Source organism: Carlito syrichta, unplaced genomic scaffold, assembly GCF_000164805.1.
Source record: "Carlito syrichta isolate Samal-C Ts95f unplaced genomic scaffold, Tarsius_syrichta-2.0.1 Scaffold80100, whole genome shotgun sequence".
Classification (NCBI taxonomy): Eukaryota; Metazoa; Chordata; class Mammalia; order Primates; family Tarsiidae; genus Carlito; species Carlito syrichta.
The window spans coordinates 31,088-49,797 of NW_007024196.1; the positions used below are offsets into that span (position 1 = coordinate 31,088).

An 18,710-nucleotide genomic window follows, 5' to 3' on the forward strand; every position below is an offset into this window, starting at 1 on the left:
TTCGATTTTTAGAACTTTTAGGAATCGCCACACTGATTTCCACAGAGGCTGTACTAGTTTACACTCCCACCAACAGTGTAGAAGTGTTCCCTTTTTGCCACATTCTCTCCAGCATCTCTTATTTTTCGAGTTATTGATGATGGTCATTCTGACTGGAGTTAGGTGGTATCTCAGTGTAGTTTTAATTTGCATCTCCTTGATGACTAGTGAGGCTGAACATTTTTTCATGTATCTGTTGGCTGCTCGTATGTCTTCTTTTGAGAAGTGTCTAGTCATATCTTTTGCTCACTTTGTAATGGGGCTGTTTGTTTTTTTCCTTTTAGCACAATTGAGTTCCTTGTAGATCCTTGATGTTAGGCCTTTGTCAGACATGGAGTTGGCAAATATTTTTTCCCAGTCTGTAGGCTGTCTCCCTGCTCTCTTGATGGTTTCTTTGGCTTTGCAGAAGCTTGTCAGTTTAATGAGGTCCCACTTATCTATCTTATCTCTTTTTTTTTACATTGTACTGTTATAATTGTTCAGTTTTATTGTTGATTTCATACTGTGCCTAATTTATAAGTTTTATCATAGACATGTACATACAAGGAAAAACAATATATATACAGGATTATGCACTATCCACAGCTGCAGCCATCCACTGGGGGTCTTTTGGCCTGGGCACTTGGGGTTTTGATCAGGAATTGGTTGCCAGTTCCAACTTCTTTTTTTTTTTTTTTTTTTTGAGTTGGAGTCTCACTCTGTCAGCCAGACTGGAGTGCAGTGGCCGCTCCTGGCCACCACAGCCTCGACCTGCTGGACTCCGGCGATCCTTCCGCCTCAGCCTTCCGAGTAACTGGAATTACAGGCATGCACTACCACACCCGGCTGATTTTTTTGATTTATTGTAGAGTTGAGGTCTTGCTGCCCAGGCGGGTCTCGAACCCGCGGGCTCAGGCAATCCGCTCACCTCAGCCTCCCAAAGGCGCGGGATTACAGGCTGAGCCACCGAGCCCGGCCCAGTTCCAACTTCTATAAGAGTGTCTCCTGCATTTTCTAAGGTTCTTACAGTTAGAGGTTTTACGTTTGGGTCTGTGGTCCATTTAGAGTTAATTTTTGTGTGTGGGGATAGGTCGGGGTCCTGTTTCCATCTTCTGCATGTGGTCAGCCAGTTTTCAGTTCACTTGGTGTACTGAAAAGTTTCTCCTCTTCTCCCCAAAAATATTTATTTTTTTACCCTACAACCTTACTGAACTCTTTTATTAGCTCTAATCATTTTTTATGGATTTCTTAGTATTTTCTAGATATGAGATCTTGTCTACAAATAATGGGTTTTACTTCCTCTTTTGCAATTTGAACGCCTTTTGGTTTTATTTATTTTTGCCTAGTTGCTCTGGCTAACACCTCTAGTACAATGTAGAAGTGGCAAGAGACATCTTTTTGTGTTTTTATCTTAGGGGTCAGGCATCTAGTCTTTGAACATTTAAGTATGATTATAACTTCTGAGTTTTCATAGATGCCCTTTATCAAATTGAGGGAGTTCTCTCTATTCCTAGAGTGCTTTTATTAAAGAAGGGGTTGGATTTTCCCAAATGTTTTTCTGCATCTATTGAGCTGTTTAAGTGATTTTTATTCTATTGATTTATTTTTTTTTAATGTTTAACCAACCTTGCACTTATGGGATAAATCCCTCTTGGCCAATGTGGATTTGCTTTATGTATTACTAGATTTGGTGTGTTACTATTTTGTTAAGGATTTTTGTGTCTATATTCATAAGAGATACTGAGGTGTTTTTTTTTTCTTGTGATGTCTTTGTTGGGTTTTATTATCAGGGTAACTCTTGCTTCATAAAATGAATTGGGACATGCTCTCTTAAATTTTGGAAGAGTTGTGCAAAACTAGTATTAATTCCTCTTTAAATGTTGGTGAAGCCATCTGGGCCTGGTCTTTTCTTTGTAGGTAGTTTTTTAAGTTACTAATTTAATCTCTTCACTTGCTATAAGTCTATTCAGTTTGTTACTTCTTGATTTAGCAGTTTGTGACATTTCAGGAATGGAATTTGTCTATCTCATTTAAATTACCGAATATGTTGGCATACAATTTTTGTAGTATTTCTTTATGTTCCTTTTTATTTCTGTAAGGTCAGTAGTAATCTTCCCTCATTCATTTTTGATGCAGGTCTTCTCATTTTTTATTGGTTAGTGTACCAAAAGGTCTGTTAATATGGTTGGTATTTTCAAAGAACCAGCATCTGGTTTCAGTGGTTTTTCTCTGTTTTTTAATTCTCTATTTTACTAATTTCTTCTCTAATCTTTATTATTTTGTTCCTTCTGCTTACTTTGGTTTTAGTTTGCTATTCCTTCCTGTTGTTTTAAGGTAGAGGTTTAGTGTTTTTACTTGAGATTTTTCTTTTCTTTTCTTTTTTTAATATAGACACTTACAGATGTAATTTCCTCTCAGCTTTAGTGGCCTTCTTTAAATTTGTCATTCATTACTAAAGTAGTTTTTTATTGCCTTTTTGATTTCTTCTTTAACTAGTAGGTTATTTAGGAATGCTTTGTTTAATTTTCTCATATTTGAGTTTCCCAAATTTTATCCTGCTGTTGATTTCTAATTCTATTCTATTGTGTTTGTATTATTTCAATCATTTTAAGTTTATTGAGGTTTGTTATATGACCTAGCATACAGTTTATCCTGGAGAATAATCTATATGCACTTGAGAAGCATGTTTATTCTGTTGTTTTGGGGTGGAATATTCTATAGAGGCCTATAAGGCTTAGTTGGTTTACAGTGTTGTTCAAGTATTCTGTTATTGATCTTATGTCTAGTTGTTCATTTGTTATTTAAAATGGGATAGTGAAGTCTTCAACTATTACTATTATCTATTTCTCCATTTCTGTCTGTTTTTGCTTTATCCATTTTGATGCTCTGTTTATTAGGTACATATATTTTTGCAATTGCTATCTCTTTCTTGTGGATGACCTTTTTATCATTCTGAATTGATCCTCTTTATCAATATAACATTTTGTATTTTAGAATCCGTTTTGTCTGATATTAGAATAGCCACTCCAGTTTTCTTGTGATTGTCATTTGCATGATATATCTTTTTCTATCCTTATGTTTTCAACCTATTTGCATTTTTTAAGCAAAAGTATGCTTCTTATAGAAAGAGTATAGTGGAACTGTGATTTTATCTATCTGACAATCTTTGCCTTTTGGCTGAATTGTTTAATTTATCATACTTAATGTTGTTATTGATATAGTTGGACTGGCATCTGCCATTTCACTTTGTTTTCTATATGTCTACTCCTGGTGATATAATGGATTAGATATCCTGAAAAATTCCCCTGAAGAAAATAATTAGAATCCTGAATAGAAATACCTAAAATATCTTTTAAAACTCATCAGAGTCTCGACATAACAGTGAATCATTTTCAGATTTCAAAAGTAGAGTAAAAGCAGGAACGTAGGGAGGTAATTTAGCATTAAAGCAGACTGTTCCGTAAGTGTTTCAGCTGAATTTCCTAGAGCAAGACATCTACATTAAGTTAGGGACAAAACATAAGACTTAGGACCCACCTTTACTGAAAAATGTTAAAGGAAATTCCTGCATAAAATAGGCCTCCAACGGGCTATACTGCTATATAAGAGTAAAAGAGAAATTAATAGTTCCGTATAGAAGACAGTAAGAAAACTTGCCTGTCTCAACCTTGACAATGAATTTGAGGAGAGAAGACGTCAGGTTTATCTTAAGAATTTATAGCCACAAACCAGTGTTCGCACAGGTTGCCAGTCTTTAATTTTACACTGGTATAATTTATGCAGTAAACTACATGTGTGTTTGAAACCTCAGGCCCAGAAATTAACTTAAAATGGCAGTAGGTTGGTAGTGCCAACTCACACGCCTATATGAAGCAAATGTAAGTCTCTCTGAAGAAACTTCAACCTATACCTCAAAATATTTCCCAAAATGTAAAGTGCATGGTCAACATGCGTGGAAACAGTATAAAACAACGAAAAGCAGAAATGAGACCACAAAGACAATTTCTAAGATTCCTTGGGAGAATGTCTGATTCTAGAATTGGGACAGGAAATATATATTAGATAAGCCTGGAATATTTTGTAGTGCCAGAAAGTAAAGGAAAAAAATGCACAGTAATTGGGAGTATGTCAAAAGGAACCAAGTAAAAGAGGTCCCAATGGCCATAGCTGGGTAATTTTAGCAACATAGTAGCATTAGATCATAACCGAAGTATAAAATAAATAGTCCATACTGATATAAATAAATTATGGACAAATAAATAAATTGGGGAAAATGACAATTTTGTACAGAATTCCAAATAATGTGTATAGACATTTACCCTCAAGGAAGTGGAATATACTCCTTATTCTTAAAGAATGGGTTGCACATAGTAACTTCCTTCCAAAGAGTGTACTGTAGGAAGTGGGGAAAAGAGTAACTTTATAGTGACCTGGCAAACGCTAACTCAGCCAGGTCACCAAGGTCAACTCAACAGTGATAAGCCATGTTGATGGTATGTACCCTTAATATGTAAGGAGAAATGCACTTTAACTTTGAAGTATTCCCAAAACCCTGTAACCCAAGTCTAATAAGAAAAACATCAGACAAACCCAAATGAGGAACACTTATACTTGACCAGTACTTCTCAAAACTGTCAGAGTCATGAAAGACAAGGAAAGTCTAAGAAACTGTCATAGACCTAAGAGAAGCCTAAAGAGACATGACAGCTAAATGTAATGTAGTATCTTCAATGGGATCCTGGAACAGAAAAAGAACATTTGGTAAAAAAGTAAAGTGATATGAATAAAATACAGACTTTGGTTAATAATAATATATATTTATTGGTTCATTCATTGTAATAAACATACAGTATTAATGTAAAGTATTAACAGGAAATTGGGTATCAAGTTTAGTGAACTATCCTATTGTCATGGTTTTTCTGTAAATCTAAACTATTGTAAAATAAAAAAGTTTATTTAAAACTCATATTCATTCTGACATTAAAACAGGTGGATAGATAGATGATACAAAAGAAATTTCATCTTTTTACTTAAAGGAAGTACTTTACTGCTTCTCTTTGGCATATTCAGATTGCCAGCATCACTACTCTTGTGCTTTGGGGCCGTTATTAACTAAAATCAGGGTTACTTGAACACAAGCACTATGATGCTGTGACAGTTGATCTGATAACCAGATATCTAGCAAGTGACTGAGAGGTGGGTAATATACACAGTATGAATGTGCTGGGCAAAGGGAGAATTTTGCATCCTAGAGTGGGTTGGAGCAGGGCAATGTGAAATTTCATTATGCTACTCAGAATGGTGCATAATTTAAAGTGTATGAATTGTTTCTTTCTGCAATTTTCCATTAAATATTTTGGACTGAGGTTGACCATGGGTAAATAAAACCTTGGAAACTGAAACCACAGGTGAGGGGGACTACTGTATTCACATCTAATGTGTGGATTTTTTTCTCAACATTAAGCAATTCTGACACTAATGACCTAGAGTTAGCATAGACCACACAGGTTATAGGCTCAGTCCCAAAGACTGCTTACCACTTGAGACACCATTTGCAAGTCTTGGCTTCCTGCACTTCTGACCAGCTATAAATAGGGTAGGGGGAAAGGGAGTCCCATGACCTCCTCCTTGGGTTTGATAAACTCAGGGAACATTTACTTACATTTCCTGGTTTATTATAAAAGACATGTATATTCATACAGCCAAATGGAGATACGTACATGGCAAGGAATAGGCAAGGGGGACAGAGCTAATATTTTTAAGTTCTTTCAAAATCTTTTTTTTCTCCTTTTCAGAGTCCAAATGTCATTCAGAATTTGAAAACACTACTCATTCTGTCTTCAGGTCAGCCAAGTTTTACATTCATCATCCAGTACACCTACCAAGTGATCAAGATTTTTGTCATGAATCTTTGGGAAGAAGTGTTTTCATGAGGCGTTCTTGGAAAGATTTCTTTCAGCATCATCCAGACAAACATAGAGAATATCCTTGTCTTTCTTCTTCTTATCAAAATATGGACAAGTCTAAGACAGATTATACCAGAATAAAGAGCCTCAGCATCAATGTGAATCTGGGAAACAAAGAAGTGATGCATGCTACTAAAAGTCAGGCTATAGATTATCCAAAATCTAACAGACAAATTAATGATCCAAAAAAGGATTATAAGGTCATCCCAGAGGTGACAACTCAGCATACTGTGAGTTTGAATGAACTCTGGAACAAGTATCGAGAGCGACAGAGGCAACAGAAACCACCTGAATTTAATAACAGGAAAGAACTATCCTTGGTGGAGCGACTTGATCGTTTGGCTAAACTTCTGCAGAATCCCATCACACATTCTCTCCAGGCCTCAGAAAGTACACATGATGACAGCAGAGGGGAGCGATATGATAAGGAATGGAAAGGTAGACAACAGAGAAACAAGCTTCAGAAAAAGAAGTGGTTTAAAAGCTTAGAGAAAAGTCATAAAAACAAAGGAGAGCTTAAAAGAAACAAGGTGCTTTCCCATCATCGAGCTGGGAGGTCCAATCAGATTAAAATTGAACAGATTAAATTTGATAAATATGTTCTGAGAAAGCAGCCAGGTTTTAATTATATAAGCAACACTTCTTCAGATTCTAGACCCTCGGAGGAGAGTGAGGTGCTCACAGACACTCCCACTAACATTCTTTCCACCACCACTTCTCCAATGGAATCAGATATATTGACCCAAACAGATAGAGAGGTGACTTTGCACGAAAGGAGTAGCTCTATTTCTACTATTGACACTGCCCGATTGATCCGTGCTTTTGGTCATGAAAGAGTATGTCTGTCACCCAGGCGAATTAAATTATATAGCAGCATCACCAACCAACAGAGGAGATATCTTGAGAAGTGGAGCAAGCACAGCAAGAAAACATTGAATACAAGTCAGCCCCTAATGACTTCTGAGCACACCAGGAGACACATCCAGGTACATGGCTACAAATTCCATCTGGCTATGTGACTGCCTTTTTCATGGACTTTTTAGTTAAGCTTTGCACACAGGTGAAAAAAAAAGCCATTTGCCCTTTCCTCACTATAACGTTTCTTACCACCTGGAAAAGAGTGAGAAAGTGTAGTACAGTGCTATTGTGAGTTGTCATTCTTTTCATCAATACTCATTTACAAATATCTTTTGAATGAAGGGCGTTACTACCAACTGTTTCAGAATCTACAAAGAATACTCTTGATATGGGGGAGCTTCTGGGTTAGAATGGCCTCTGTTCTGAATGATATTGTTGGGTTTATGTTTATTTTGTGTTTTATTCATTCCTCCCTGTCTTTCAGAAAATACATTTACGATACTTTTCAACACACACACATACACATACCTAAATAATACAGTGTAATTTTTGAAAAGTAATAAATACTTGGGATAATAGAAAAATTGAAACTGGGTGACCTACAACATGATTTTTTAAAAACAATTAAATGAAGAATAGTGAGTGGTAGACAAGCTGAAGCCAGAAGGGAGATAAATATACCTTGTGAGTGTGGTGGCTAGAAATGAGCTACAAATTTGGCTTGATGTTTTCTAGTACTTAGTGTTACTAGAATTTTGTGATCAGTTATATAACATAAAAGCAAACAACATTTTCAAAAACGTCACAGATATTTCTGGTACAAAGGCCTAAGAGAAACTTCTTTCATCTATTTTTGTAAAGGTGGTGCCACAGTGTAACATACAGAATCCATAATACTACTTTATATTCTTTAGGAAGTTAGTAAGGCAGATCGCGAGGGTTCCACAAATGCAGATCATTGCTTCAACCCACAAGTAAAATTTAGGGCATCTAGAAGTGCTCTCCAAAGAGGAATACTTTCAAAATGGTTCAATGAAGTATGGAAAGAAAAATACTAGAATTTATATTTATTTTCTTAACTTTTTAAAATTTATATTTTTGTGTGTATTTTATAATACATTAGTACAGTAGTAACATTTATACATATCTATTTTGGCAATTTTTGCTCAAAAATCTTTTATCAATAGATAATCAAAAACGTGAACAAAAGAAATTAAAGATGGCTGGTTTAGAGAAAAAGAAGGCATGAGATGTTTAAAATATTATAAATCTTATTTCTTATAATTGAGCTTTTGTTAGGTATTAAATGACAGTGATTACATATATAAACACAGTTTTTTTTTTAAGTAAATGAAGAATTGGAAATTACTCAGAGTAAGGCTTTGTTCTATAGGAGAGAGATAGGGAAAAGGATCTGGGTGGAAGACTGTGTGTGTGTGTGTGTGTGTGTGTGTGTGTGTGTGTGTTAAATTCACGTAACACAGAGTTTACAGTTTTGACCATTTTAAAGTATACAATTAACTGGGCATTGAGTAAATTCACAGTGTTTTATGACCATCACCACTATCTAGTTACAGAAATTTTTCAAACCCCGGTGGCAACCCCCATACCGATTAAGCAGTGACTCACTAATCTCCCTGCCCACCAGTCCTTTGAAACAATAATCTACTTTTCTGTCTCTGTAGAGCTTCTATTCTGGTTATTTCATATAAATAGAATCATACAATATATGACCTTGGTGCCAGGCTTCTCTTAGTCATGTTTTCAAGGTTGTAGCCTGTATCAACACATGTATCATCTATGATACGTCATAGCGTATATCAATATTTTATTGCTTTTTATGGCTAAACAGCATTTCAGTGCGTGCATATGCTACATTTTGTTTCTCTGTTCATTGATGGACGTTTGGGTTGTTTCCATTTTTTAATTATGTGAATAGAACTGATATAGGACGTTTGCTTACAGGTTTTTGTTTGAACACCTGTATTCAACTCTTTGGGTATATATCTAGGAGTAGAACTGCTGGGACATAAGGTGATTCTATGTTTACTTATTGAGGAACAGCCATATTGTTCCATAGTAACTGTACCATTTTGCATTCCCTTCAGTAACGTATAAGGATTTCTTCAACCTTCCTTCAGCTTTTTTCCACCGTGACTGATTATTTTATGTCCCCACCAGCAGTTCACAAGATTTTTCATTTTACCACATCCTTGCCAACCCTCATTTTCTGTTTTTAATACATATACTAGCTTACCTATTAGGTGTAAGGTGGTGTCTCATTGTGGTTTTGATTTGCATTTCCCTAATGGTTATTCATACTAAGCATCTTTTTATGTGCTTATTTAGCTATTTGTGTGTATATCTTCTTTGGAGAAAAATATTTTCAAGTCTTTTGGCCTTTTTAAATTTGGCTGTTTGGCTTTTTTATTATTGAGTTGTAGGAGTTTTCTATATATTCTGGATCCCCTTATTATATATATGATCTATAATTATATTCTCCTATTCTGTAGGTTGCCTCTTTCACAAGTACTCTGTTGACTCTGTCTTTTGACATACAGAAATTTTTTATTTTGATGTAGTCCAATTTATCCAATTATTTATTTTTTTGTTTCCTGTGCTTTTAGTGTCATATCCAAGAAATCATTACTAAATTCAATGTCATGAAGGTTTTCTTCTATGTTTTGTTCTGTGAGTCTTATAACTTTAGCTATATTTAGGTCTTTGATCCATTTTGAATTAATTTTTGTATGTGATGTAAGATGAGTCCACCTTCATTTGCATGTCCATATTCAGTTTTCATAACACCATTTGTTGAAAAGACTCTTTTTCCCATTGAATGTTCTTGATGCTCTTGTCAAGAATTGTATGATCACATACGACTATTTGAGGGTTTGTATCTGGGCATATTCCATTGGTCTGTATGTCTTTCTTTATGTCGGTTCCACACTACTTTGATTTACTGTATTTTTATAATTTTTTTTTGTGAGAAAGCAGGATTCATGAGAGGACAGAAAAGTTCCCATAGTGGGTGGGGACCCGAAGGGGTTGCCCTATAATAATTTTTAAGACAGGTAGCATAAGTCCTGCAGCTTTGTTCTTTTTTTCAAAATTGTTTTGGCTATTCTGGGTTCCTTGAGATTTCATATGAATTTTAGTAAATATTTTAAAAATATATGTACAAGTGCTTTCTTAATTTTATTTTGGATTACTTATTGCTAGTTTATAGATACATAAATAATTTTTGCATGTTGATCTTGTATTTGCAACTTTGCTGAATCTGTTTATTAACTCTGATGGTTTTCTTGCTGATTCTTTAGGATTTTCCACATATATAGTTATATCATCTGCAAATAGAGATAGTCTTACTTCCTCCTTTCCTATTTGCATGCCTTTTATTTATTTTTCTTTCCTAACTGCTCTGACCAAAACTTCTAATACAGTGTTGAATAGAGTGGTAAAGGTTGGCATCCTTGTTAATTATCTGAGAAAAACTTTCAGTCTTTTCACCATTGAGAGTAATGTTAACTGTGGATTTTTAATGTATGACCTTTATCATATTGAGGAAGTTCCCTTCTTTTCCTGTTTTGATAAATGTCTTTTGTCATGAAAGTGTTTTAGTTTTCATCAAATACTTAAGCATTTATCGAGGTGATCATCTGTTTTTCCCCTTTAATTATATTAATACAGTGTACATTCATTGATAACCATATATTGAACCAACCTTGTATTCATGGAATAAATTCTACTTTATCATGATATATAATTGTACTTATATGCCACTGGATTCAGTTTACTAGAATTTCAAAGAACACTTTTGTGTCTGTATTCATAAGGGATATTGGTCTGTAGTTTTCTTGCGATATCTTTGTCTGCCTTCAGGGTAATGCTGTCCTTGTGGAATGAGTTTTCTAACTCATTCAAAACTTTCTAGTTTTGTTTTTTCATAATGAGATTGAGAAGGATTGATATTAGTGATTAATATTAATTATTTAAATGTGAAGCCATCTGGTCATGTGTCTCTTTGGGGGAGTTTTTTCTTTAGTGGTTCTATCTCCCATTATATGTTTGTTCAGATTTTCTGTTTCTTCTTGAGTCAGTTTCTGTATTTTGTATTTCTAAGAATTTGTCCATCTTTATTATTTTTCTGGTCTCTATTGTGTTTCTTCACTGAAATCTTCTTTATTTTCTCTGCTTGCTTTGGGTTTAATTTGATCTTTTTTTTCTAATTCTTTATGGTTTAAAGTTAGGTTGTTGATTTTGGGTTGTTTTTTTTTTTTTAATATAGACATTTGTAGCTCCAGGTTTCACTCTGAGCACTTTTGCAGATATAAATTTCCTTCTAAGCACTGCCTTCACTGCATCTCACCAGTTTTAGTATGTTTATTCAAAGTATTTGCTAATTTCCCTTGTGATTTCTTCTTTTACCATTGGGTGTTTAAGACTGTTTTGTTTAATTTCTATTTATTTGTGAACTCCCCAGATTTCCTCGATGTTGACTTCTGGTTTCTTTTCATTGTGACCAGAGAATACATTTTGTATTATTTCAATCCTTTTAAGTTTGTTTTGCCTTCAAGGCCTAGCATATGGTCTCTCCTGGAGAATTTTCATGTACACCTAAGAATGTTTATTCTGCTATTGTTGGTCAGAGTGTTCTGTGTAAGTGTTAGGTCTAGTTCAGTGATCCCCAAGCTTTTTGACATCAGGGACTGATTTCGTAGAAGACAATTTGTCCACAGAGGGCTGGGGGGGTCATCAGGCATTAGATTCTTATAAGGAGCACGCAACCTAGATCCCTCGCATGTGCAGTTCACAGAAGGGTTCGTGCTCCCTTGAGAATCTAATAGCTGATCTGACAGAAGGCAGAGCTCTGCTGCTCACCAGCCACTCGCCTCCTCCTGTGCAGCCTGGTTCATAACAGGCCACGGACCAGTATTAGTCTGTGGCTCAAGGGTTGTAGTCCCCTGGTCTGAGTTGGTTTATAATGTTGTTCATGTCCTCTGTTTTCTTGTTGGTCTTTTGTCTAGTTTTTCTATCCAGCTTGAAAATGGAATGTTGAAGTCTCCAGCTATTACTGAGGAAATGGCTATTTCTCCAAATTGTCTTTTTTTTACATATACATTTTAACACTCTATTTTCAAATGTATATATGTTCATAATTGTTACATCCTTTTCAAGGGTTGACCCTGTTATTAATATAAAATCCCTTTCTTGGTCTCTTGTATCAATTTTTAACTTAAAGTTTATTTTGCCTGTTAGTAGGATGGTTAGCTCAGCTCTCTTTTTGATTGCTGTTTACATGAAATTTCTTTTTAAAATCTTTTCATTTTCAAGCTTTTTGTGACTTTGGATTTAAAGTGAGTCGCATAGGCTAATACAGGTGATCGTTTTTTGTAATCCATTCTGCCGTCTCTACTTTGTAATTAGAGTATAATCCATTTGCGTTTAAAGTAACTACTCATAAGAAAGAACTGACTTTTTCCATGTTACTATTTGTTTTCTTTATGTCTTACATACTTTTGTTTCTCAGTTCTTGTTTCTACTTATTTTTGTGTCTTATTCTGTATTTAATTGAATTTTGTAGTGTACCACTTTGATTCCCATGTTGTTTTCTTTTCCTTTATATTTTTTAGCGATTTTCTTAGTGGTTACCTTGCAGATTACAATGAATATTTTAAACATATAACAACCTAATATGAAATAATGCTAACTTAGCTTCAATAATAAACGAACTATTGCTGTACACCTCTATCCCTCCTCCAGCTTTAATATACACAGAAATTCTGCAGATGTACATTCTTTCCTCATAAGTTGTTGTAATCATAGATTACATTCTTAATTTTGGTGATGTGAGTCTTCTTTCTTTTTTATTTAATGAGTCTAACTAAAGATGTGTCAGTTTTTGTTCATTTTTTTAAAATGACCAACTGTGGTTTCTTTCATTTTCTCTAGTGTTTTGCTAATTCTCTACTTTATATATTTCTATTCAAATCTTTATCATTTCCTTTCTTTTGCTTGTTTTAGATTTAGCTTGCCCACCTTTTTCTACTTTCTTAAGGTAGAAGATGAGGTTATAGATTTGAGATTTTTCTTCTTTCAATAAAAACTTTCATGGCTATAAATTTCTTTCCAAGCTCTGCCTTCACTGCTTCTTACAAGTTTTGTTTTCATTTTCATTTATCCCAAAGTATTTTCTCATTTCCTCTGTAATTTCTTTCTTGACCATTGGTTGATTAAGACTGCATTGTTTAATTTTCACATATTTATAGATTTTCCAAATGTCCTTCTGTTACTGATTTCCAATTCAATTATTTTGTGGTCAGAACACATACTTTGTATGATTTCAGTTCTTGTAAATGTATCTTCTTTTGTGGGCTGGCATATCGTCTCTCTTGGAGAACTTCCATGAACGCTAGAGAAGAATGTATATTATTCTGTTGTTGTTGACTGGAGTGTTTGGTATATGTGAAATCTCCTATTTCCTTATTTGTATTCTGTCTCATTCTATCCATTTTGAAAGTATGGTATTGAAGTCTCTAACCATTCCTGTTGAATTATCTATTTCACTTTTTAAATTTTTAAAGCATAATTAAAGTATCAAAGCAGTGAATTATCAATTTCTCCCTTTATTTCTGCTAGATTTTATTTTAACTATTTTGAGACAGTTTTTTTTTTCTGTTCTGAGTAACCGTATATCCCTTGTATATTTAGATTTACTTTCATTTCAACAAGATTTTTGTTTAATTATATGCTGAATGTTTTTTTCCATTCATTTTAAACTATGCTATTTCTCAAGAGTGAGGGGGGAGGGGGCAATGTCACTTATCTAAATATTAGATCTCTCTTGTATGTCTTCCTATGTTATATATATTGTTTTGATTTTCTGCATCTTTTTCTTTGCATTTCAGGAGACGTTTTTATTCTGTTATCTCCTTTGTTGGCTCAGTTTTCTGTACTTTTGATCAAATTTCTGTTTTCTGTTACATAAAATAATTCTGCAGTGGTATAATGATATTTATTTTTTCCTCAGTTTTCCTCTATAAGTACCTGTCCTTGTTTCTCTGACATGTAGTAGATGTTCATTAATTATTTGATGAATTGTGTTAGTTTTGTCAACTGCCTTTTAATCTTATTGTCTTAGCTTATCTTGGATCTATTTCATTAGGTCCATGTTCTTTTTTTACTTAATTGGTAGACTTTATTTTTAGAGCAGTTTTAGATTTAGAGAAACATAGAACAGAAAATACAAATTTCCCATACATCCCCTCTCCCCCCAAGACACACACACATGATCTCTCCTATTATTAACATTTTGCTTTAGTGCGCTGATGAACCACTGTTGATTTATTATTATTAACTAAAGTCCATAGTTTAGAGTAGGCTTCAGTCTTGGTGTTGTACAGTTCTATGTGTTTAACAAATGCATAAAGTCATACATTTATTGTTACAGTATTGTGTAGAATAGTTTCCCTGCCCTAAAAATCTGTGCTCTGCTTTTTCTTTCTCTAAACCTGTGGCAACCACTGTCCTCTGACTACTGTCTGTTACAGTTTTACCTTTTCTATATTGTCACACGCATTTTCAGACTCACTTCTTTCATTTAGCAATATGCATTTAAAGTTTTCTGTATCTTTTTCATGACTTGACAGTTTTATTTGAAAAATATTACATTACATGTGTGAATCAAGTTCCTCTATCTGCCTGGTCCATGTTCTTTTAATTTTGTCTAGAGTAAGAATAAAAACTATTTATTGACTAAAATGGACAAACCTTGCAAAATAAGTTCTTCCCCCTTTCACCCTTTCCTTCTTCCTTTTTTCCGTTCTTCCTTTTTTCCCCACTTTAATGCTGTAGAATATTTACATAGGTCCTTCTCTTTTGTTTTTGAATTACCTTTGTCTCTGAACAGTTCTATGGAAACTATTATTGCCCACAGGTAACTTGTATTTTCTTTGACTAACTTATTACATGTTTATAAGTTACTGTTTGAATTCCCTTCCTAGGACATGAACTTGAGGGCTAATAGTGTCTGATTTGTATTTATGAGGGAGGAACCCATCCCCCAAACCAGGAATTATCTTTTGGAGGGTAGGCCCCTTGTTGTACACTCTGAATTTGTTCCTCCAGATCAAACAGTCAACCAAAGTTTTTATCTGGAAGTTTTGAGGAGGCTGTAACATGATTTACAGAATAAACATCCAGAGTTGTGGCAGACAGGTGACTGGTTCACTGTGACGACACACCTGCCCACACCACACTATTCAGCAATATTTGACCAAAAACAGCATGATTCCCATGTCCCCTACCCTCCCTATTTGCCCGATCTTACCCCAAGCAATTTTTTTTTTGTTTCCCAGATGAAAAAAGTCATCAAAGGGAAATATTTTGCAAATGTGAAAGAGGTGAAACAGAAAAACAGCAGTAGCACTAAAAAGTATCAAAACTGATAAGTTGAAAATTTTTTGAGCAGTGAAAAAAGTGTTTTGATAGGTGTGCTGCATCAAATGGAGAGTACTTTGAAGGTGACTGAAGTTTAGACATGCAAGAATAAATACACAATTTTTTATAACGAAATTCCATTGGAGGGGTTCCTTCTTGTATTGTGCCCCTCAGAGAGTGGGAAAGCCAGGGAATAAGGATTCTAGGACTCTGGATGGACAATCTCATTAGGTAATGTTTTACTCTGCCATTGAAAAACTCATAAACTGGTGGCTGCCTTATCAACTGTGAAGTAAGGGAAGTATCTAGTTCTTTAGTGTTTGTTATTGTACTTCTTTAGGATGGCTAGTGGCTGCTTTGGTGGTATTGTCTTGCAATGATATGGTTGAGGCCTTATTTTTTTCTAACAAATCTTTGTAATGCAGGTAAGATATTTAGATCTAAGAGATTATTTTCCAGACATTTTTCTGATTTCTTTCTGGCCATAAGGGCTATATTTGTCTTCATTCTTGCTAGAACAGAAATGCAGTCTTTTTTTAACAGGGGATCATGTCTTCAGTTGAGAAGTTTGTTTCTCCTGGGCCACTTACTATCTCAGTGCTCTTTTCTATCAAAAGTGGATATTTTGAACTTACTTACCTTTCACCCTCCGTATGATCCTTTGTAGACCTTTATAATAGCTCTTTAAACTTGGTCCCAGTTGTTTCTCTAGACAGCATTTCTAGAGAAGTTTATGATATGAGTTGAGCCCTTTCCTTCAATTGGGAGAACCATTTTTACTTTTTGTTGCTTTTTGTTTGTATCTTTCAGTCATTGGACCTATTTTCTAAAATCCATTCATCTGTTTTGTCAGTGTTGATCTCTTGTATATCCAGTTTTCCCAATTCTATTGGTTCCTTCTGAAAAGAAGGAAGCATACTTAAGTCTTTCCTCATCATGGACTGGGGAAGATTTGAGTGTCAGGATAGCTTCTGTTGATGTTTTTATTGCCTTACATCTTTCTCTTTATTAACAAATATTTTTGTCAAAACAATCTTTTATTGAGTAGAAAGGTTAAAAGCTAAATATAAAGCATTCAGACAACATAGAAAATATAAAGGCCTTGGAATTCACCTATGATTTATATTTTATGAGTTATATACTTTGTCTTAAGAAAGGAATTATACCATGTGATTTGAAACTCTTATTTCAAATTGTGTTTGTTTTGAAACTGTTCACTTAGTATGTCATAAACATCTTCCTGTGTCAAATAACAAACTCATATAGTCATTTTTAGTTGTTTTAGGGGTTCTGTTGTATACATATACTGTTTATCTAATTAGTTCTCTACAGATATTTAAATTGTTTTAAGTTTTTATTTATCATTATCTACTCTTTGAAGAGTAGTATTGTTAAGTCTTTTTGAATTCTTCTATTTCCTTGAGATACATTTCTAAACATGGAATTTCTGGGTTAGCAAGTATGCACAATAAAAATCCATGCAGTTAAATTGCCATGAAAAGTCAAATCAATTGTTTGTTCACCTTGGTCAATACTTGCCAATAGCATTCTTGTTCACATTTGCTGATTTAACAGGACAGAAGTATGACATCTATTCTAATTTACATTTGTTTACGAATACTGAGTTTTTATTTGTGTATAGGTGCTTTTTACTATTTATATATATATTTTGAGCCGTCTTGTCTGTAACCCAAATTTTCCTAGATATATTAATGCTTTTTCCCCCTGAACTTGTTTACCCAGAACATTTTCTTTAACCTCATTGTATATTTGCAAGTTTAAGAGTCATCATAAGAAGTGCCAGCTCCTCCCTCCTGCCTTTGGTGACACCTCTCTGTTTGACTCACTCTCTCTGTGCCTCTCTCCGCTCTGTGTAGTCTCCGCCTCAGTCTCTGCAGCCTGTGTCCTCCTGTCTCTCACTACCCTGTCTTTGCACTCTGTTCTTTCTCTCTACCTCTGCTCACCTACACGTGTATGCACTTGTGTTCTGCCTGCCCCGCCCCCATTCTGTCTGTTGTTCCTGCTGTCTCTGCTGTGTCTCCGTTCTTTTTCTGATTACTCTTTCCCTCTTTACTTTCTGTTATGTTCTTGCTGTGTTATCTCTTTTCTTTCTCTCTGTGTGTTTTCTCTCTTTTTCTTGCCCAACTTCCTTTTCCATTTCTTTTTCTCAGTGTCTAGATGTGTTCTAGTGGGGAGGAAGGATAGTTTACTATATTGTCAGTACAAAAAGGAGAAGAAAAAAGTTCAGGTTTATCGGTTTTTGTTTATGGAGAAAAAACTGAAGATAATGAATGATTTCTATCTTTCACCTCTCCTTACTTATATTTGTCCATGTTTCCAGCAGCTGACCAAATAAACAACACATGTTAACTACCAGAGAGATCTCTATGGAAGAATTCAATGAGAGCCTTATTAATGTTCAATTAAATATTTACCAATGTTTTTTACATTTTTGTGAAAACAGATTGAGTTCATATCAATCTTTACAATCACACTTGTATATGAAGAGAAACTACAGCCAAAAGCAGTATCTTGGACCCCAAACGATAAATTTCATTATATGTTAAGAGAGAAAAAGCAAGATATAAAGCTATATATAAATATATTATAATCTTAAAATGACATACATATGTGTATATATGTATACATATGACTGGAATGAAATGAAATACCAACAAATTATCCTAAAATTATGGATTATGAAATTTTCTTTTATAATTTTCTTTGTTTCAATTTTTTTATAAGAAGCATGTATTTCTAATAAGAAACCGTAAAAGTTGTTTTTTGTTTGACATTCATAAGAGAGTGAAGTAAGGCAGACTGATCACACGTTAGTTATGAGTTGGGAAGGTGAATCCTCAAGCTTCTCATTGATTTCTCTTTTTTCTGCCTAAAAGACCATTTTGAACCTTCAATCTTGTCATAATGAATCCTCCTAAAAGTAGGGAGAAGAATAGGATTAGAGAAGTATATATGCAGTTTCTGTGCCAGGCTGAAGTATAATCAGTTTTTAACTCTAGGTGCCAAGAGTTGAGTTAATGTACACCTCAGCCTATGACCTCTCTTTTTAAAATTTCATCCTCATATCCCATCCTCATTTCTGTCTCCCCTTAGACAGCCATTCTTATTATATAAATAGTTTTTGGTTTACGTGAGTTTTTACAAAATAGATATTTTGTAAGTATGCATGAACTTTCAACAGATATAAAAGGTATACCATTATTTTTATGTTCACTAAATTTTGTGTTTTCAAGAGCTATCTACATGGCTGTAAGTATGCTGGATCTAAATTTCTAATCGTTGCATAATATTCCATGGAGTGCAATCAGTTTACCCACAAACATTCCCTGTGATGGACACCCAGATTGCTGTCAGCCCCCAGCACCACAAAACACAACAGTGCTTGTCTTTGTCCATGTCCTCTTATGG

The 18,710-nt window shown here is 34.4% G+C and overlaps 1 protein-coding gene across 1 annotated transcript in view; it reads left to right on the forward strand.

Annotated features, from left to right (window-relative positions):
• The window catches only part of LOC103257151 (Alstrom syndrome protein 1-like), a gene marked incomplete at its 5' end in the record, with an annotated part of 67,499 nt that overhangs the window by 28,762 nt on the left and 20,027 nt on the right, over positions 1–18,710 (forward strand). Inside the window, one exon of the mRNA XM_008054878.2 lies at positions 5,814–6,970. Coding sequence (XP_008053069.2) covers positions 5,814–6,970 — 1,157 coding nt within the window. The remainder of the gene's footprint in view (positions 1–5,813; positions 6,971–18,710) is intronic.